At 36.9% G+C, this 22,312-nt stretch overlaps 1 protein-coding gene across 2 annotated transcripts in view; it reads left to right on the forward strand.

Annotated features, from left to right (window-relative positions):
- LOC111064505 overlaps positions 1–22,312 on the forward strand; it is a 127,835-nt gene that overhangs the window by 92,747 nt on the left and 12,776 nt on the right. The window contains exons 12-19 of one of the 2 annotated variants that reach the window (XM_039442348.1): positions 2,555–2,715; positions 4,209–4,412; positions 7,577–7,788; positions 12,401–12,523; positions 14,654–14,805; positions 18,080–18,273; positions 19,262–20,494; positions 21,989–22,211. In XM_039442348.1, coding sequence (XP_039298282.1) covers positions 2,555–2,715; positions 4,209–4,412; positions 7,577–7,788; positions 12,401–12,523; positions 14,654–14,805; positions 18,080–18,273; positions 19,262–20,494; positions 21,989–22,211 — 2,502 coding nt within the window. The remainder of the gene's footprint in view (positions 1–2,554; positions 2,716–4,208; positions 4,413–7,576; positions 7,789–12,400; positions 12,524–14,653; positions 14,806–18,079; positions 18,274–19,261; positions 20,495–21,988; positions 22,212–22,312) is intronic. The other variant, XM_039442349.1, reaches the window with a different exon arrangement.

Consider the following 22,312-nt stretch of genomic DNA (forward strand, 5'->3'; position numbering starts at 1 on the left):
ACTTTTAGTAGTGGTCAGTTATCAGTTGCTGTTTAGTTTTCAACGAGTGTGGATCTCAAAAAACTTTGTACCTTGGATATTAATTTGTTATATAGTTTTTGTGATTAGTTTTTCTTGGCAGTGAGTTATTTAAACTCTTGATGATTTATCTGAGTAACTTGATTAACTTTAAATAGTGGTCAGTTATCAGTTGCTGTTAAGTTTTCAACGAGTGTGGATCTCAAAAAACGTTGTACCTTGGATATTAATTTGTTACAGTTTTTGTGATTAGTTTTTCTTGGCAGTGAGTTATTTAAACTCTTGATGATCCATCTGAGTAACTTGATTAACTTTTAATAGTGGTCAGTTATCAGTTGCTGTTTAGTTTTCAACGAGTGTGGATCTCAAAAAAACGTTGTACCTTGGATATCAATTTGTTACAGTTTTTGTGATTAGTTTTTCTTGGCAGTGAGTTATTTAAACTCTTGATGAGTAACTTTATTAACTTTAAATAGTGGTCAGTTATCAGTTGCTGTTTAGTTTTCAACGAGTGTGGATCTCAAAAAACTTTGTACCTTGGATATTAATTTGTTATATAGTTTTTGTGATTAGTTTTTCTTGGCAGTGAGTTATTTAAACTCTTGATGATTTATCCGAGTAACTTGATTAACTTTAAGTAGTGGTCAGTTATCAGTTGCTGTTTACTTGTCAACGACCGTGAATCTCGAAACACTTACCCTACATTCTTATTAGATTAGTCTAGATTGGTAGATAGTTATATATTGATACTTTTTGTGATTAGTTTTCTTGGCAGTTTCGTTAGCCTCTTTGCAATCTTAACTGTTAACTAGTTTTGAAAATCGATTAGTGACATTGTTCTTAGTTCTTTGTATAAACTATTTTGTGTTCATCGAGAATCCTATCTTGATGAAGCTGGAATTTTAATAATGAAACGTAAGTCTTGATGAACCATCAGCTGATGATACGCTTATTATATCTGTGTTTGTACAGAAACATTAAGATACAGATATAATAAGCACAGCCTGAACTAATGAAAAATGAAATGCGCATGTTTGTCGTGTGTACGCACCTTTATACAGTACATGAATCATGCGATCATATTGTACTTGAATCATTTGAACCTCATTGTACTGTCTTGTATACTTGAATCATCTCAACCACTTTGTGTTGTCTTTCACATATGAGTCATCATCACACTCTATACTTTAATTTAAACTCCTTTAGGTTTGAGACTCTCTTGACCTAAGTGGTGGCTCGTTGTAGGTCAGGCTGGCCCCAAAGTCGTGAGACGATTGCTCTTGAGACACAATAAAATATATCAAGTACCCTTTTATTTCATCACAACACAACTAGTTCCAACTCTTCAAGAGCCATTCTAAATGATCGATTTTGTTATTATTTTCAAGAGTTGAAACTAGTTGTATGGTGATAAAATAAAATGGTAATTCATATATTTTATTCTGTTTTAATATATCCCTTTCAGTAGCCCTTGAAATAGATCTTAGTATAGTTGTTCAGTCTTCTACATGAATTCTTTATTGATTCATACAATAAGTGCATCGTCAAAAATGAGGAAAAGTAAGGTAACCTTGTGCTATTCCTCTTCAAAATTTAGGTACATAATAATAAACATAAGGTTACATATAATTTCTTTATATATTTCTCTATGGAGGTAATTAACTCCCTGGTTGTTGGATCAACATTCCTAATCTATTTCATGTATAAATTGGATGCAGATTTTTGTGTTTTATATGGAACTAGCAGGTAACCCGTGCTTCGCAAGGGTCTTTCTTGAAACTTGACGTAATGGAATCTAGAAGAATTCAAAATAGGCCTATGTACAGTGAGTCAGTCATTCTATCAGGGCTCGAATAATTTTGAAATTTTAATTTAATAAAAATGAAAGAATATAATATTTCTTTATGCAAATAACAACACCTTCATTGAAAGACATATTAACTGCATGCGTTTTCATATTGCCGATACACCATTGATGAAACTGTCGACGTTTATTTAGCATTTGTCTCAAAAATTGTTCTAGCTGAAAAATTAATAATCCATGCCACGTGTAGGCCTAAACATTGCATCAGGAAAACGAAGTTTCAAAACTATGTTTTTCAGGTAGAAAGCAATATAGAAACAGATGTTCCTTTTTTAATTTCGACCATATGATTTGGTGATTTTTTAATGAAATCGAATGTACCATTAATGAAATTTAAACATTAATTCTGAAAAATCTAGAAGGAAAATTAAAATTTGGGCTTCCAGGTGCACGAGATTGATATTATTTTAGAATCTATGTGCAAAATTTGGAGATCTAAATCATTCCCGTTTTTCCGGTATGCAATCCACAAGTTGACATGTTTTGATGCGAACAAACGAACACACGAACAAACACAACCCTACTCTCTCTTATTATATAGATGATATTGTGTATTTTCTACATCCTATGTTTTTTCTACGGCTATGAATGACGTTTTTGTATTTTCTATGGAAGGTATGATTCACGTTTGTGTACTTTCTGTGGATGATGAGTGTGATTTTTGTTTTGCAGCTATACCAAAGTCGTCGTCGCAACCGGGCGTAGGTCACCACACACCCAAGCCATCATCCCACCGTGGAGTGAGCTCATCCTCCCATCAGATGTCTGGGGGACACACTGTCCCCGGCCCGGGGCCTGGTCCCGCAGGTGTCGTTGTTCCGCCTCCGATACAGGTAAAATACCTTCAACTCACCTAGACTTGAATTCAAGTTATGCTGATGAAACGAATCAAGCTCCACTACTGATATAGGGGAGAAAACTTGGGGTTAAACTGAATTCAAATTCAATTATTCATTAATTATGTATCTCTTATACAGGTAAAGAGACCTGAACTCAAATTAAAGCTCTGCTAATTTTTGAAATTAATAGAGTTTTACCACTGATATATTATTATTATTATTATTATTATATTATTATTATTATTATTATTGTATAGAAGAGTATTTTTATTATTATTACTATTATTATTATTGTATAGAAGAGATTATTGTTATTATTATATAGAAGAGTCTTTAGGTTTACCTGAATTAAAATTCAAGTTTTTCCAACTCATGGAACGAATGCAGTTACCTCTGATACACGGGAGAAACTTGGAGTTTATTCTAATTCAAATTCAATTATTCATTTATTAGGTACCTACGATACAGGTAAAGAAGCATTGATGTATACCTGAATTCAGATACAAGTTTTGCTAACTTATTAAACGAATTCAGTTCCACCATTGATACAAAGGAAGTAAATTTGAGGTTTACCTTAATTCAAATCCTATTATTCATTAATTATGTACATCTGATACTGGTTAAGAAACCTTGATGTTTACTTGAATTCAAATTCAAGTTTTGCTAAATGAATGTATATACTGAATATTTGAATACTGTATTTTTCATATATTGTTAAGTTTGTTATACACAAATTTCAAAGACTAATCAATAATATAACAGTAAACGAATATCCATTTTTTCAGTTGCAGATTTTATTCACAGAATTTTCATGATATACCTGATATAATATAACAGTGAACGAATATCCATTTTTTCAGTTCTATTTTATTTACAGTATTTTCTTGATATACCTGATATAGTACAGACCTCGTAATAGTAGCCTACATTTTTTGAGCGGTCCCTTGAGATATACTATATCGAGGTTCTACTGTATAACATAACAAGATCTGAACAATACAATATTCATTCTTATTTCTAATTTATTTATTCCTCATCTCTTTCCACAAATCAATTCCAGACTATGAAATATACACTATAATAATGTACTGTATACCCCAATTTTGAAAGGAAAAATGGCTCAAAATAAAAAAAAATGTTTGAATTTAAAGTATTCAAGAAAATGATTGAATATTGTAAACCTCTATATAAAATGAAAAAATAGCACCAAATAAAAAGGGTTGCCTGAGTTGGTTTGGTAATAATTATAAAAAATTGGTAGTAAAAATATATAGTGAGCACACCATGAAGCTTGTTTTTTGAATTTCATTAGTAATTTAGGTTTTATTGTGATGTTTTGTATTTTGATTTCTTTTATGTATATTGTTTTGAATTGAATAAAATTATTGATTGAATTTCAATAATAAAAAAAATTGTTCAATACTTTGAATCTCAATAGATATAAAAAATTATATCACTGGATATAAATAAATTGTTTTGAATTACAGGTAGCAGTGCCTGTTAGTACGCCGAGCGGCGGACAACCGTCAGGTGGCCAAGGGGGGTCGGGGGGGCGCTCGTTCGCGGCCGCCCTTCGCAACCTGGCCAAGCAGGCTGGCCCCACAGGGGGAAGTCAAGACGAGGCAGCAGCCGCCTCTCCCAAGCAACGGCATAGCGCACACGGAAAACGTGAAGCAGATAAGCAGGAAAAGGTTGGTTCACAATAGATTTTATCGTTTTTATTTGCTTTGAAGACTTTTAAAAAGTTTGTAAACTATTTTTGAAAGATTTTTCGCCTCCTGGTGTGAAGCAGTTGGATGAGGCCACCTTAAAGAGAACAGTCAGGAAGCTGTTGTGTTACAAGAAATAATATAATGTGAAGAATTTATGAGTGATGGTTTGAATTCTTATCAAAAGAGTTCACTGTTTGGATTTGCCATCTGAATGGTTGTGTGTGTAATTACGTCTATTGAAATCGAATTTTATTACGCCATCGATCCCACAAATGTGGGTAATGAATGAAGCAGAAGCCATTGAAAGTATTAAATTTTTTATATAAAAATGCTTTATTTTGAGAAATTGAAATTTTTCAAAATGATGTGTATTAATAAAAACGAACATCAACATCTACTCACATATTCAACACTTTGAACAGAAACATTAATTTGATCTGTCAGTTTTTTATGTTATTTTTTCTTTGTATGAATTATTAGCATCTTGAAAATCTTTGAAACGGTTCGAGATATTGATGTATATATATATAGTGTTTTCGCCACTCATCATTTAAATATAATTTGTTTTGTTTTATTAGTTGACAGCCATTATAAGTCTGACGAAAATATTGTAAAGCAGAACATTGAATATAAACGGTGGAAGAGCCAATTGTTCTAGTAATAGTACTATTTGATGAATTCAATAAACATGTAAGCAATTAAAAAAGAAAACCATTATTATAATTAATGATAATAATAATTTTATGTTTTCCACTAGTTTACTCTAGAAATTCTGTATAGAAATCATGTATCATAACACCTTCCCATTTTAAAAAAGTTGAATTCAAGATGGCAGACCAAAATTTTGAAGTGACAGAATAGTAATTTTCATTCAAATATGACCCCCAATGAAACGTATAGTCAAATTATCCTTGTAAGCGTTATATGAGTATACTAGCAAGAACCCGTGCTTCGCAAGGATCTATTTTAAAACTTGACAAAATGAAAAGTTGACGTAATGAAATGTTGAAGAATTGAGAATAGGCCTATAACTACTTCTGTATTGATAAAATTATAATCATTTCTCTATTGATAATCAATTTCATCAACTAACTGAAAAAGTACTTCAATTTCCATGAATTTATTAATAGAATTATATAAATCTAAAGTGTAGGTCTTATCTAAATTCACAAAGAGTTCGATTCTTGTTGGCAAGAAAGATGTTATTCAACGCAGAAATCATTGTTATTTTACTAAAAGATAGATAAAATGAATAGTTCTCTTTCAGGGGGAGTTTTGACAACCCACAAAACTCATTTTTCATTTGAAGAAATATATCAAAAAGGTGCATAGGACCTTACTTTTTTGTTCAGCTTGCCAAAATACCCCTCATTTCAATATTAAAATTTTCGACTGACTGTACAGTGAGTCAATCATTCTATCAAGGCTTGAATAATTTTGAAATTTTAAATGGAAATGGTAGAGAATAATTATTATCATGTGGATATCAACACCTTTATTTAAAGATATATTAACTGCATGCGTTTCATATTGCCGATACAGCATTGAAAAACTGTAGACGTTTATTAGCAGTCTCAAAAAAACTGTTCAAGCTGAAAAATTAATAATACATGCCACGTGTAGGCTTATACATTGCATCAGGAAAACGAAGTTCAAAACTATGGTTTTCCTAAACATATTATGTTTTTGAGATAATTTCTTTGATGCAGCTGTTTCACATTCACCATTATAAATTATACAGAGTTTGTGAAAATAAAAATATTTATTGATTACCAAAACAATACTATTATTATATTAATGATAATAATTAATTATCAAAACAATACTTTTATCCTATTAATAATAATATTATTAAACATATTTATCAATATTATCAGAACAATATGGAACGAAGATTGAGCTTGAACTATTCTCAGTAGAAACATAACCTTTTTATGGACATGTAACATTATCAAAATTGGGAATGGAATAGTTTGGGCTAAGCCTGTTGTTCCTACCCAATCATATTATTTTATATGATTTGTAATATTGTATCCACGAATAAATAAATAAATAAATAAAATATTATCGAGGTTGAGTGGAATCAGGTAGAAAGCAATAACAGAACAGATGTTCTTTTTTGAATTCCTATCATATTATTTTGTTATTTCCAATGATTACAACATATGTTAGAATATCACATGTCAATAAATAAATTATCTCATTTCCATATGGCACTCACCTTATCATGTCCATAACCTACTTAATAGGATCCTTTTTCATCCTTTGATACCCTTAGAGGCAAAATATCTCAAAATCCGTTCTTAGTGCGCGTCTAGCATGTTTGAAGAATATTTGTGTAAAGTTTCAAGTCTGTAGGACAATTAGTTTGAGCTGTAGTGTGATTTTACATCAAAATTTTCGAAAAATGCCCTCTCCTGGACCCCCCTGTGCTCCTGATCGAAATTTTTCTGCATAGATCTAATTTTTTTTCGTAGCTGAACAAAAAAGTTCCTCATGACTTTGCTGTGCAATGAGCGGTTAAAAAGTACAAAATTTTGGGGGGGGCCCAGCTCCCTCAGGGGGGCATATTTCTGGAAATCCTTTCTTAGTGGATGTTTTCAGGCTACCATAAACAATCGTGAAAAATTTCAAGTTTTTAGGCTCAGTAGTTTGGGCTGTGGTGTGATTTCAGTCTGTCGGGGCTTAGCCTTTTATAAGTATAGAGATTGAGCTGTTTCCACATTTTTCGCCAACTAGTAGATTTTTCTATGTTATCAGTTAGGCTCAACTCACACTTGAGATTCGACTCTAGTCGAGAGCATGTGTTTCCAAATGGTGACACTCAGACCAGTCGATTCTAGTCTCCGCGACTGTCACTATTTGAAAACACACGCTCTCGACTAGAGTTGAGTCTCTTCTCGACCTGAGTCGCGTAAGTGTGAGTTGAGCCTAAATATCAGTTATAGATGAGTTCTTCTTTTTTGCAAATGCTAATTTGTTTTTTTTTAACAATATCTTTAATGTATTTTTTATTTTAAACTATCTGTTTCCACAATTTTCGCCAACCTGTAGATTTTTCTATGCTATCATCAATTAATATCAGTTATAGATGAGTTTTCTTTTTCGAAAATGCTAATTTGTTATTTTCTGTTTGCGCGCAGGAGAGTCGATCATCATCGTCGAACCCCCCTGCACATCCCAGCGCCGGGGGGGCTGCTGAGCCGCGCAGTGGATTCCAGCCGTACCGCCCTGAGGAACCGCGTCCCCCCGCTCCCCCGCCACCTACGTTTCCATCACCCCTCGATTACCCGTCGCCGTATCATCATCCACATCATCCGTCGCTGTATCCGCCGCACTTGCAGCATGCTTACCGGTAAGTCAACAAGTCAAATCGATTGAAAATTAAGTCAAGTCAAATCAAGTTAAATTGAAAAACTTAGGGCCAGACCATATTAAGCGGTTTTTCATAGCGTTTTCAGAGTCTGAATGAAACAAAACGTAATGTCACCTTTTTAAGAGCAATGTCACCTATTCATGTCAATTTCCAACAAATTATTTATAATGAAACACTGGGATGTTGTCTAGTGTTTCATTATGGATAAATATCACAACATCTCATCAACAACAGTATCTAAAATTATTTATTATTGCGTTATATTGCATTCAAGTCGGGAAAAATAAAAAGCACTGGGATATGTCTAAACTCTACCTAAAATTATTTATTATTGCGTTATATTGCATTCAAGTCGGGAAAAATAAAAAGCACTGGGATATGTCTAAACTCTACCTTCCTCCAGCCTCTATATAGTTGAATGTGAAAGGAATTGGGTAGTCGAAGAGGCCTGAAGCGGAAAATGCTTCAACCTTGAACTCTCCACTACACGTGTAGGGTTGACGAAAGGCGACTGAGCCCCTCAAGTGAATATCACCTCAAATCATTAAGGCGAGACCATAGTAGGTGATTTTCAGGAATCTTCAGAGTCGACAGGGTAGGAACATAGAGTAGAAGATAGCCTATTTAATTATTTGTCTCTGGTAGGAAGCTCTCCGATTGGCTGAATGGGTTGTCGCCTGGAAAACGCTTCATGTGGTTTGGCCCCAATGGTTTCAATGTCAACTTCAGCGCTGTATTCACTTCAAACAGTCAGCATTGAGCTTGATACATATCAGTATCATTTGAAGTGACCGGCACAGTGAAAATATAATCTTTTAGTTTCAGAACTTTACTTGGCGTTCGACTTGTCACAGAATAATCAAAAAGAGCTCTGAGACTAGTCGAGAATAGTAAATATTTTAGTTGGTATATTTGAGTATGATTCACAACAATATTATTATTTCGATTAGAAAGTGTGATAGTAGTACAACCAAACCTCGAGTTAGTACGTTATAAAGAATGAACTATATAGGTTGAGGTTATCAGGGTTTTCGGTTTTTATTACAATGTCTCACACAGGTTTCACACTAGTGTACGGGCGAGGCTATACGAGCGTTTTTCCGGGAAATTTAGATGTGTCTGAGAATCTCTCCTTCTTTCGCCCTACAACACCAGCTTCCTTCAGGAAAATCATACGTTCCTTCAAACCCTCTAAGAGCCCAGATGTGTTTGGCATGTCTGTGAGCATGCTTAGAGAGGTTGTGGATGTCTGCATTTCCTCTCTATGCTTCTGTCAACGAGTGCTTGAGGTCTGGACATTTTCCTGATTTCTTGAAGACCTCAAGAACTGTCCCAGTCTTTAAAAAGGGTGATCGTGAGAGCCTTCGTAGCTTCAGGACAATCTCCATAACTCCTGTCTTTGGCAAGGTGATTGGGAAGTGATTGAGCCTCAGCTGCAGGCTTTCTTTGAGGAGAATGACCTGTTCTCCAACATGCAGTTTGGCTTCTGAGTTGGCAGATCAACAGTGGGTGCAGTCGACCATGTAGCTGAGCGAATTGATGCTGCCTTCGAGGATGGCGATTCTCTATGGTCTAAGGGTTTCGGATCTTCTCATCTTGGGATCATACCTGATTAAGCCTCAGTTGTAGGCTTTCTTTGAGGAGAATGGCCTATTCTCCAACATGAAGTTTGGCTTCCGAGTTGGCAGATCAACTGTGGGTGCACTAGACCATGTAGCTGAGCGAATTGATGCTGCCTTCGAGGATGGCGATTCTCTATGGTCTAAGGGACTCGGGCTTTTCCATCTTGGGCTCATACCTTTCTAGAAGGACTCAGCTTGTCTCCCTCAGTGGTGCAGACTCCCAGACTCTTCCTGTGCGTTTGGTGTTCCTCAGGGATCGTTTCTGGGGCCGACACTGTTCCTAATAATGATAATTGTACTGGACGACCATGGATCTCTGATGTTTGCGGATGATACATCTCTACTGTCGTGGGATGCTAAGCTTGAGCGGGTTTTGGAGGCTTCTGCGGAGCATCTTCGATCTGCCACTTCGTGGTTCCGCGCTAATCGATTCCAGCAGAATGAAGACAAGACCTAAAGGATCTTCAGTTGTCACGAGAACTGCGTGACCCGCAGACTCCAGTGAAGCTTCTGGGTTTTGTCTTGGACAGCAAAACTCAGCTGGAAGTCATATACAGCAGGTAACCAGCTGACTCTCCCGCCGCGCTAATCGATTCCAGCAGAATGAGGACAAGACCCGAAGGATCATCTGCAGCTTGTCACGAGAACTGCGTGACCCTCAGACTCCAGTGAAGCTTCTGGGTTTTGTCTTGGACAGCAAAACTCAGCTGGAAGTCATATACAGCAGGTAACCACCTGACTCTCCCGCATTTGCCTCCTGCTGCTCAAGATTGGGGCTTGATGATTGAGAGGTATCTTGTAATGATGTATCACGCCCTCTTCCATTACCACATCACCTATGGATTGCTCCTGTGGGGTCATTTGACTGATGTCCTGAGGCTGCAAAAGAGGGCTGTGAGAATCATAACAGACAGCGACCATCTTGCCCACTGCAAGCCCATCTTTACTCGCCTTGGTGTACTGACGGTCTTCAGCCATTACATCCTCCTGTGCTTGGTGTATGTCAAGAGGATACAACATACTCTAGCTGCCCGTAGTGACATCCACTACCTCAACACCAGGTACCATGAGCTGTTGGATGTCCCCAGGAGACGTCTCCACCGATTACAGGCCAGATATAGGATTTATGCCTTGAAATTCTTGAACAAGCTGCCTCCTGGTGTGAAGAAGTTGGATGAGGCCGCCGCCTTCAAGAGAACTGTCCGGAAGCTACTGTTTGACAAGGTATATTACAGTGTAAACGAATTTATGGGTGATAATTTGAATTTCCTGTCTGAAGAGGAGTTGCGGGCACACCTGAATGGACAGGACTGGCAGGCGGTGAGCCGGTACTGCAGGGAGGCATGGCAGTACACATTCTTTCTAGTCCAGAAGTTCAATTTTTGATTATTTTTGTTCAAGTTATTGTCTTTAAACTTTTTACATTTCTTTAAAATCTGAACATATAAATCCCATCTACTCCTCCAGACGGCACTTTGCCATGGAGAAAAATGCCGACGATAAAATGGTATAATTGATCTCTTTTGTAATGCAATTATTGTGAATTTGAATAAAGGCCAATTTATTATTATTAATTTGAATTTCTGCTGAATGCGGTCACTGGATCGATGCCATCTGAACGGTTTATGTGTTGAATTACATGTTTTGAGTTTTATGACGCCATCGATCCCACAAAAGTGTGGGTAATGGATGAAGCAGAAGGTATTAAAGGCAGTGCAGGAAGCTCTCCAATCGGCTGATTCTCGATAAAGCAGCTTCCCGAACGCCAACTTGATCAGCTAATTGGAGTGTTTCCTGCCATGCCGACTAGTCTGAAAAAACGCTCGTGTGGACTCGCCCTAATATGTTATCCAAAGGTAATGTCACACCAGACCGGACTTGAAAGAACTCGACACAGTTTGACAAAACAAAGGCATCGCGCAAATAAAAACTGTACGGTTGCGACTGGTGTGACATGGTCTCATCTGCTTCAATACTTAAGCTTTCCACTCGGTCGGCTTGCCTGTCCAGGTGAACCACGTTAAGCTGCGTTTTCGTTTGTGCGTAAATGCCGTCGACGACCATGACAGGATGAGGATCAGGATTGGGTGGATTTCAATTTGTCTAAATAACCTAAAAGATTATGTTCAGTTTTGTTTTAATGAGGGAGGTTGAGTTTATACTTTTAAATGGCAATATGTTGATACTATTAAAAATGTTTTGATTCTTGAATAATAAGCAAAAATAATGAAAAGTTATTTGATCAGCTGTTTTAGCACACTTGAAATTTGCACAATATGGATGTCAACAATGCTTGCCGTCGTCGTGCACGTTTGTGCGTAAATTTCAGCAGTCGACGACGACAAGCATTGTTGACATTCATATTGTCCAAATTTCAAGTGTGCTAAAACAGCTGATCGAATAACTTATCATTATTTGTGTTTATTATTCAAGAATCAAACATTTCTTATAATATCAACATTGTGCCATTTAAAAGTATAAAAAAGTATTAACTCATCTCCCCCATTAAAACATAATTGAACATATTAATCTTTTAGGTTATTTAGACAAATTGAAATCTACCCAATCTGAGATTCTCTCCTTGTCGTGGTCGACGACGGCATTTACGCATAAACGAAAACCCAGCTTAAGTAAACCGTTAGTCTAGTTACACACTCATCGATTTTTGGATCTACGTTTTTTATAAATTCTATTAGATTAAACATAACTTGACATATAGATACATAACTTGGCATATAGATGATGTGCTCATCTGTTTGCCAAGCTCCGTTTAATCTTGTAGATTTCTGCAAAACATCGAACGTCCAAAAATTGATTGTGTTAACTGTCTTAACTGTAATTGTTAGCCTAAAAAAAGTTGGTCTCATCCAACCTTTCATTTGATTCTACAAAAATCTTTGAAACTCATTCAGGAGGAGAGACAAGAGATCATTTTTAGTTTTTATTGTAAATATAATTTTTGCATACAGGGTTGAAGAACAGCTTTACTTGGAACGGTGCGGAGCGTTATCTCTTTTTCCGTTGACCTATCCTCCTGCTCTGTATGGTTTGATGCCTTCACTGCCGCTTATGTCTCCTTCAATGCATGACAGGTGAGCTAATTATTCAATACATTTTATAGAATTACCTGTTAAGTTGAATTTAAAATTGCAAAGAATATACATTATAAATAAAATACAAATCTCAGAACCCTTTAAATTATTTTATCACAACATGTTTCGGACATTAATGCCATTTTCAAGTGATTTAAAAATTTTACTGAGATTTATATTTCATTTATATTGAAAGTAGCCCTAAAAAAACAATATACATTATATATGAGGAATGTTCAATGAATAATGTACCCGCTTGGGAAACATTTGACTCACTGTTCGCGCTGATAAGCTATCGCTTAGATGAGTTATGAATCATGCGTCTGCTACTCCCGTTGGAAGGGTGACCACTTGAGCCAACTCCTCTGAATATGATTCATGAGTTTAAAAATCGGAACCCACCTAAAACTGTTGGTTCACTCATCTCTCATCATAAAATAAAGGCAGCCTATCTATCTACCATCATCCGCCTCATTTCTCACGCACAAGCCTAAGGCTCATGTGGGCATCTCATCCAAAAACAAAAACAACTTATTAATGTTTTGTGTAATGAATTGCGTATAAATGACTTCAATTGATAAATGTATTTTATTTACATCAAGTATTATAATATAGGTATTTGAATATATAGAGTTGTGGATGATGCAAATTAAACGACTATATATACTTTATGTATATTGTATATTAACGATGTATTAAATATATTGTCCCCTTTTATTTACTTTGGTCTACCTAAAGCTGCGTACAGATATTCGCGCCTCCAACCCGCTCCGCGCAAGCTCCGCCCTCGTTCTGCCATCGCTCCGCTCCCGATCTGCAGTCGCACCGATCATGAACGTTACGGGAGATGTTAGCTCTTCTCGCGTTCCACTCTTGCTCCCCGGTCGATCATCAATCGCTCTGCTCGAGTGACGTTCGGTTGCGGAGCAGAGCGAAAGTCTGTACGCACCTTTACTCAGGCCTTGCAAAAATGTCACAAAATACAAAGGAAAGATACAGAATACATACTTTTATTCGTGAACATTTAGTAGAATGCAATTTTACTCTATTAAATCTGTGCTAATAACGATTATTTGGCAAACAAGTTATGAAAAAAATGAAATGAAATAAATCCGATTCAATGTAGGGTTTTCCCTGAAAATCCTACTTTTATCCCTTCTCGTATCAGCAGGAGCAATTACTATACTATTAATTGACCGAAATCTAAATACAATGTCAGTGGTTTCATAAATCAAATCAAATTTACAATTATTACACATCAATTTATTTGAATAATGAAACACTGGAATGTTGTCTAGAAATATCACAAATTTATTGTAAAATTACATACATGTTTCAATACCTATGGTGTCATATTCCGTGTTGAAACATGTATGTAATTTTTTAATAAATTTGGGATGTATCTAAACCACATTCCAGTGTTTCATTATGGATAAATATCACTACATCTCACCATAGAGAAACAATAGCGTATATCAAATCAAATCATCGTTTATTGTCATAAAACATACAATATGTTGAGACAATCGTCATTATTCATTAAAAAAATACAAGTTGTTGAACTCAACTATCACAGTCAAACCTATACTACACACTACAATTTACCACACAAACTACACACTACAAATTTTCAATGATATTGTTTCTCAATGATCTTATTGACAACAGTACTATACACAACATTGTACTATTGACAACAGTACATACTACAATTTACAATGATATTGTTTCTCAATGATCTTATTGACAACAGTACTATACACAACATTGTACTATTGACAACAGTACATACTACAAATTTACAATGATATTGTTTCTCAATGATCTTATTGACAACAGTACTATACACAACATTGTACTATTGACAACAGTACATACTACAATTTACAATGATATTGTTTCTCAATGATCTTAATGACAACAGTACTATACACAACATTGTACTATTGACAACAGTACATACTACAAATTTACAATGATATTGTTTCTCAATGATCTTACTGACAACAGTATCTGAAGTCAATTTTGTTTCTTTAAAAAGTATTTTTGTCTTGTGTTGTAACACTGTATTTTTGTGTGTGAAATAAATTTGAATTTGATTGAGGTTATATTTTATTAATTGGGTTATAGGTTGAAGATAGAAGATGAGCACAGAGCAAGAGAGCGTGCTCAAGAAGAGAGAGAGCGTGAAAGAGACAAGGAGAGACGAGAGAAGAACAAACGGAGTCCGAGGGCCTCTCCTTCCCACCATTCTACCCATTCCTCTTCAGAACACGGTAAAGGTGCTGATCCACAGAAATTGTGTGAAATTTATTTACCTCTAACACATTTCTTCACATCTATTTTGTAAACCGATTGTCTCAGAAATCGTGAAAACCACTGAAATTGTGCGAAAGCTATTTATCTCTTAACCTAGCGCCGCAGTGCAGGATGGTTTCTCACAGCTTGGCGTTGTTGTCATTTGAGATGGGTGTCTGGCTTGGAAGTGTTTCGGCCGCATTGCAGGATGACTGTTAACGGTTGCCAGAAGATCAACAGCTGGGTCTTTTTCGTTAGTTTTCGTGATAGAGAAATTCTGATTGCAGATTCGTTCTCAGCGACCCCAAGTTTAGCCTGAAGGCTCAGAATGTCAACAATGTTTTTAAATAATTGAAAATCATCATGAAAAGTCATTAATATGGTAGTACACCACGTTTCTGGAAACTTTTTACTGGTGACTGGAGTTATTATTGATTATAGGTAACACAAAATCAAAATAATCGTGAGAAAGAAAACTGCTGATGAACGCGAATAAGACCGCCACTCCATTGTTCTATTGTCTCGGCTGCTTGGCTGAGCCTGGCTGGAGGGATCAAATAACCGACTGGATTGATCTTTCGTCTGTCCGCTAGGCGGACCATTGCTGGGTGGAAGATGTTACTGCGGCCGCTCGCATTCCCACCAACGCTGCTATTATTTGCTGTCTCAGCGCCTAGTCCAAGTCAGACAAGCATCCAGCCTGCACTGCGGAGCTAGGTTCTCAGCGCCTAGTCCGAGTCAGACAAGCATCCAGCCTGCACTGCGGAGCTAGGTTTAGGGCCGGTTTCCGAGCTCGGGATTTAGCTAAGTTTTAGACTTGCAGCTGGGGTTAGACAATTGGCTTTCCGAAACGGGGCGTAGTCGTAGTCATTGTCAAAGTCACGTTTAAATTAAATTTCGAAAAACTAGAAATAAAGTGAGAATAGTTGAAGTTTCAGCTATTTTGAATTATTTAGGAATGTTTCATCTCGTCAAGGATAAACGTTTCCAATTATAGAAATGGAAAAATAAAGGTTTATTTTGCTGCAACTTTTTTTTTCAATTTTATGACCACATAGGATCACTGTAGTCTCTGGTTATTCCTCTTTCTTCGTTTATTCGCTTCAATTCTCTTCCTTTCTTTCCAGTACCTTTTCATTCTGTCAGATCTTTCTTTTCTCAATTCTTCTGAAGAAACCTGTTGCCTTCTAATTGTTTTTGTAGATAAGATCCTCTTTCTGTCAGTGATGGTTTCCCTATAGATTTTTGTGCGATTTTTGACATCGTCAATAGTTAAATTTAGTTCCGATATGTCTTTTTTTATTTCCACAAGCCAAGGAATTGTGGCTCTGTCTGTTTTCGCACTCATGAATTTTTCAATAAGTCTTCTTCTTCGCTGGGGTTCTAAGAATATGTCCAAAGAAAGAAATTCTCTTTTTGCGCATTGCGTCAGTTATTGGTTCGATTTCTCTATAAATCTGTTCTCTTGGAAGGAGTCTGAACTGGTTATCAACTTCATGTCTTTTGTTTATGCAGGGTCTAAGAATCCGTCTTTCAACTCTTCTTATAGTTTATTTAATTCCATTTCCATCAATATTGAAAAGTGTTTCACTGCAATACATTGCTTGTGATCTTAGAACTGCCTTTTAGTGTTTATTTTTGTATGAATGGAAAGACTTTTTCACTTATAAGTGTCCATAGTTACATGCTGTCCCTTGGAAAGCTTTGAAATTCTGGCCTTCCATGAGGCCTTCTCACTAAGATTATTTGTGATCGTCTCCCCTAGATATCTAAAACTGTCCACAATATCAATAAGACTTCCTTTAATATTCATTTTATTTTTACACAAAGGATCAGTTAGTCAGTCAAAGGAAACGTTACTGCGACTACGCCCCGTTTTGGAAAGCCAATTTTCTGACTTCGCAGTTCAAAGTCTAGAACAACTTATCTAAATCCCGAGCTCGGAAACCGACCGACCCTTACATTTCTTTCTTTCTTTCACATTTATTTTGTAATCTTTTTTTTCACTCAGCCTGCGACGGTGTTTACATTGCATAAATTACGATAGTGAGAACCAATTTTAAACAGTCAGCATTCGTTGAATAAGAAGTGTTGGTGTTATTCCATAAGGAATGCTGACAGTTGAGTCTCATGGAATGATGTATGTTATCAGAGCTTCAAATCAAGCCAAATTAAAGTTCATCCACAATGAGTTGCAATACAAACTACATGATAAAAAACGGCATGATTATGTGAATATTCCTGACAAAGACAGAGGTCTCAGAGTGGGGAATGAGTTCATTATTATTTATTATTCATTTAATGAGTTGATGATGAATTCATTATTACTGTTTTAAGTAAGACTATATTTATAGTAATGTTAAAATCACTTCACTTTTATGGGCTACTTTATTAAAATTAATAGAAACAATATAAAACATGTTGTAACATTCTAAAACTTTAAAACATTTCAACGACTAGTTTCTGCCTACTTTAGTCATTTTCAAGTCGACCTAGTCGAACTAGTTTGGCCGAAACTAGTCGTTGAAATGTTTTAAAGTTTCAAAACGTTTTAAATAAAAAGGGTACTACATGTTTTATATTGTTTCTACTAATTTTTGTAAAGTTATTCTCAGTTTATCTGTTGATAATTTAACAGCTTATAAGACCGTACTTTTCAATATTAGTCAGTAAACTTACAGTAGAGTATAGCACCAAAAGTTTTACTTCATTTTGATCAGAAAATTAACATGATAAAGTAAAATGGTAATAATAAAGTACCCTACTATAACTTGATGACCTATTCAACAGTAGTATTATGATCAAGTTGTATAAGTTAATTAGCTATATTTTTTCAAGATATATGATGTTTTTATGTGTTGCGTTATTTGATAACTCATTTATTCATTACAATTTTTCTTCACTTCAGGTTTCGTATCAACAATTTTCCGTTCACACTATCAGTGTGGTACTATCTTTGCCAGCCCACAAACTTGGGGCTTATCCGATTGAAAAGGTTTTCAAATTATTGTAAATAATTTTCAGTTCATACTATCACTGTGGTACTATATTTGCCAGCGCTCAAACTTGGGGCTTATCCGATTGAAAAGGTTTTCAAATTTATTATATCTACAAATAATAATTATTATTGGCCCACAATAATATCTATTTAATAATGTCAATAATATGGAAGGATTACAAAAAAATTCCATGCAATATATCATCAAATTGTAAAAATACTTTGGTTTGACAAATAAATTTGAATTTTTGAAATTGCAGGTCGCAAATCGTCTTCTTCAGCGAATTCTTCGTCGCACTCAACAGGACCTGGGCTAAGGGACCGAGACGGGACCGGGACGGGACCCCCGCCGCCACCAGCCCCCCCTCAAGCTGCTGCCCCTTCGGCCCTCCCAGCACCCCATTTTGTGCGCCCATTCGAGGACTCTTTCTCTAACAAACAGGCTCCCCAACAGGTAAACTAATATAACCATTTTTTGAAAATCCTTGTGTTAATTGGATCCTAATCTGTCAAAAATCAATTCAATTGTGTTGAAAATGAGTTGAAAGAATTGATGTTAATTGATTGGAAAAATGAAGAGGACTCTTTCTCTAACAAACAGGCTTCCCAACAGATAAACTTATGTAACTATTTTCTTAAAAATCTTGTGTTAATTGGTTTTTAATGTGCCAAAAATCAGTTTAATTGTGTTGAAAGAATTTATGTTAATTGATTGAAAAAATTAAGATTCATGTCAAAATATAGGTCGTGGTTTATATAGTGATATCCACTTCAAACTGTCAGGAAATACTAGTTTATACAACAGTTTTATAATTAGGGTCTCTAAAGCATGAGTTGAATGTAGAGTTAAGACACAAGTGAGCGTGCGAATGCGTGTCTTAAACATTTTCCGAGTGCTTTTAAAGAAATTATAAAACTGTTGTGTATACACTATTTTATCGACGACCACTCAAGCAAAGTATCACATTGCTGACTTGTAAGCTTAGAAATCAACCAACTACCCTCTATGGTAAACAGATTAAAAAGCTACTTGTGTAACAGCCTTAACACACGCCCATCAAGGAAGCAAATCTTTGATAAAAGTTAGTCAGTTATGATCAAATATGACAGTGGATCCTATGACAAGAATCTTTCATATTTGCATCCAACTTTGGTAAAATTTAATTAGCTTCCATTCTAGTTTAATGGAATCACTATTGTGTTTTTTATGCAGATGCCGCGTCATGGAGCCTATGACAAGTATCTTTCATATTTGCATCCAACTTTGGTAAAATTTAATTAGCTTCCATTCTAGTTTAATGGAATCACTATTGTGTTTTTTATGCAGATGCCGCGTCATGGAGCCTATGACAAGTATCTTTCATATTTGCATCCAACTTTGGTATAATTGAATTAGCTTCCATTCTAGTTTAATTGAATTACTATTGTGTTTTTTGATGCAGATGCCGCGTCATGGAGCCGTTCGAACCCCGCCGACGACATCAAACCCGGCAGTATCTCCGTCAGTATCTGCGGGACGCAGCTCGCCGTACGGCCACTACACGACACGCCACACGACAACGCAGTCGATGGCACCTGCTGCCCCGCCAGTCATCACTACGGCTCCCATGGTCCTCCCCTACCACCCACCACATCTAGTCAACACTGCTGTGTCCGAGCTAAGTCCTCTCTATCCGCCCAAGCCTGAGACTGTCATGACAACAAGGACTTCGCCTCTGCCTTCAGGCCTGCGACACACTCCGCCCATGCATCTCTACGCTCCCAATCACATGGAACACCATCTAAGTCACCTCACCCCTCCCTCCGTCTACCCACTCCCTCCCCCGCCGCCTCTTCTCAACCATTTCCCCCCTGCAGCCACTTTGGGGATGGATATTGGAGCTCCTACCTACGTTCCTCTCGTGTCAGTTACAGCGGGCCAGATGATCACACCTGTGTCATCTTCTCTTCCCCACCAGAAGGTCTCCACAACTCCGTTACCTATTACCACCACCACCACCAAACATACCACTCCCAAACCATCACACAACAACAACAATAACGTTGTGATACAGGAGCCTCCATCTGCAGCTACTTCCGTTGGTCCTGAACCAACTAATATTCCGCCAAATATTCCAGTGTCAACTCCACTCGTAGTCACTCCACCCAAAAAGTCTGTCATCAGCTCTGCTCCTCCACAACCGAAGCCACAACCGTATCCGACTTCCACACACGTTACCACTGCCTCGGTGACCGTCACCACGACCACCATTTCGACAACAGTCACCATGAACAACTGTCGTCCCTTGGATGTGGCGAATTTGGTGGTGCAGCCGTTGTGTGCCACCATGCCGGCTCCCCCGATTTCTTCATCGGTGATCACACCGACTTCTGTGTTCAGTACCTCTATAATCCCGCCTTTGAACGCCGAACCTTGCAAGGCTGAACCGGAACCTGTCGTTGTTCCTACTGCGCCCGTCATAACGGAAGTCAAACCAGAACCCATGGAGGTATGCTATCCGCTTCCTAAGTCGGCTCCTGCTCCTCCTCAAGGAGCACCCTCCTCGCCTCCTCCCGTGTTCCAGATGGAGCCGAGTGTGAAGCTTGAGGACACTTTGGGCATCAGTGTCAATGGATCCGAGTATCCGACCAGGAGGCATCCGTTTCCCTTGTGGGATTGCAGAAGTGCATCTCAGGTCAGCAACCAATTGAACATGTGCTATAGTGAGGTCCACGTTATAATGGCAGTGGAGAAATATAGGAGAAAAACGTTGCCGAACCTCTGTCTTGTCAATGCCTTCTATAGACGGTAGCAGATACAGGTTTATTGATGTAATATTAACTGTTCATTCTCGTTTAAAATAATCAATTTATTACATTCTATTAAGCAAGCTATTATATTTTTTAAATAATTTCATAATGAATTTACATAATTGAGATGAAATATTTCGTTAATTAATTAATAATTCTACATTGTTAAAAGACGACCTGGCAACAGAGTAAAACGGGAAGAGATAGCGCTATCCGCTTTGTTGAATGAAAGACAAGGATAGCAATACCATTGCTAATAAAACACTGCCATTATAACGTGGACCTCAGTATAGTTCTAGGTAGATGCAACTAGGAGTAATCACATGTTTTCTAAATTCTCAGGGTTGTCCATATATCTATTCCATCTAATTAAACCTTGTGAAAAATGGAGGACAAGGTTTTTTCAATTAGAAATTTTCTGACTGCTTTTTTTAAAGAAAATTACCGAATTTATGTCTCTAATGGCTGCTGGTAGTTAATTGTAAAATGTCATTCCGGCGTAAATTTCCATGAATGTGCGCCTATGAATTGGCTAAGCAATCAGGTTTCTATGACGCGTATTGTACTAATGGTTATTTGTGCACAAGTGAAATTGATGAATATTTAGTTTAACAAAAACTAGCAATTGATAGGTAGATAGAAGGCAGTGTAAGAATGTCCAGGTCTTTAAAATACGTTTTACGAGAGTCTCTTGCTCGTAATCCACAAATCTCTCTCAATATCTTCTTCTGGATAATGAAGATTTTGTGGCTATCTACTGAATTCCCCCAAAAAATTGTCCCATTGCTCAAGTGGAAATAAGCATAAGCATAATAAACTGCCAAAAGGGTGTTTCTGTCAAGAGAGTGAGATAGTGTTAGTATAACAAAATAGGCATTGTTCAATTTTTTTGTTACTTTAATATATTTATTTATACATTGCAATATCATTCTCAACTATGAATGATTGGGAAAGGAATAACAGGCTTAAAGCCCAAAACTGTTCATTTATATGAACGTCTTTCCAATTTTTCTCTTCTTCTTTCATTGGCGCTACAGTCCGATGTGGACCTTGGCCTCCTGCACAATTCGCATCCAATCGTCTCTCCTCTCCACCACATTCTCCCATCCCCTGACGCCCAAAACACGCAAATCGGCCCTCACATCCTCCAGCCATCTCCTCCTGGGCCTTCCTCTTCTACGCGTACAAATCATTTTACTTTTTACCAAATTATGCGGTAGCCTGCAGTGCTCCATTCTCTGGACATGCCCCAACCATCTCAACCAATCCAATTTTTCTCATTCTATTCAATTACTTGAAGTCGTTTCATTCAATTCGAAACTATTGAGTTTGTTATGACACAGGATAAAAGTGTTCAACTTCTCTGTAATCGTTTCCAGCAAAAATCACTGAGCAAACTGGACATGATAGCTGAGCGCCGAAGATTCCTATCTTCCAGCAACGGAGAGCAAGAAGCCTTTGATTTCGACTGGGAGAATGAAACTGATTGCTACGGCGGCGCTCATCAACTGACGAAGGGACCACCTGATAAACTCGATGCGCCACCAAAAAAAGTACATTTCCTTGCTATGTTTGGACTCACCACATTGGCCAAACGAAACGGTAAGTTACTTAAATGCTACTTGAGTGTGTAGAAAACCTAACTAAGATTCGCTTCATACTCTCAACATTCCTTATAATTAACTTGAATGATTTTATTCCAA

This window comes from Nilaparvata lugens, chromosome X, assembly GCF_014356525.2.
Source record: "Nilaparvata lugens isolate BPH chromosome X, ASM1435652v1, whole genome shotgun sequence".
Classification (NCBI taxonomy): domain Eukaryota; kingdom Metazoa; phylum Arthropoda; class Insecta; order Hemiptera; family Delphacidae; genus Nilaparvata; species Nilaparvata lugens.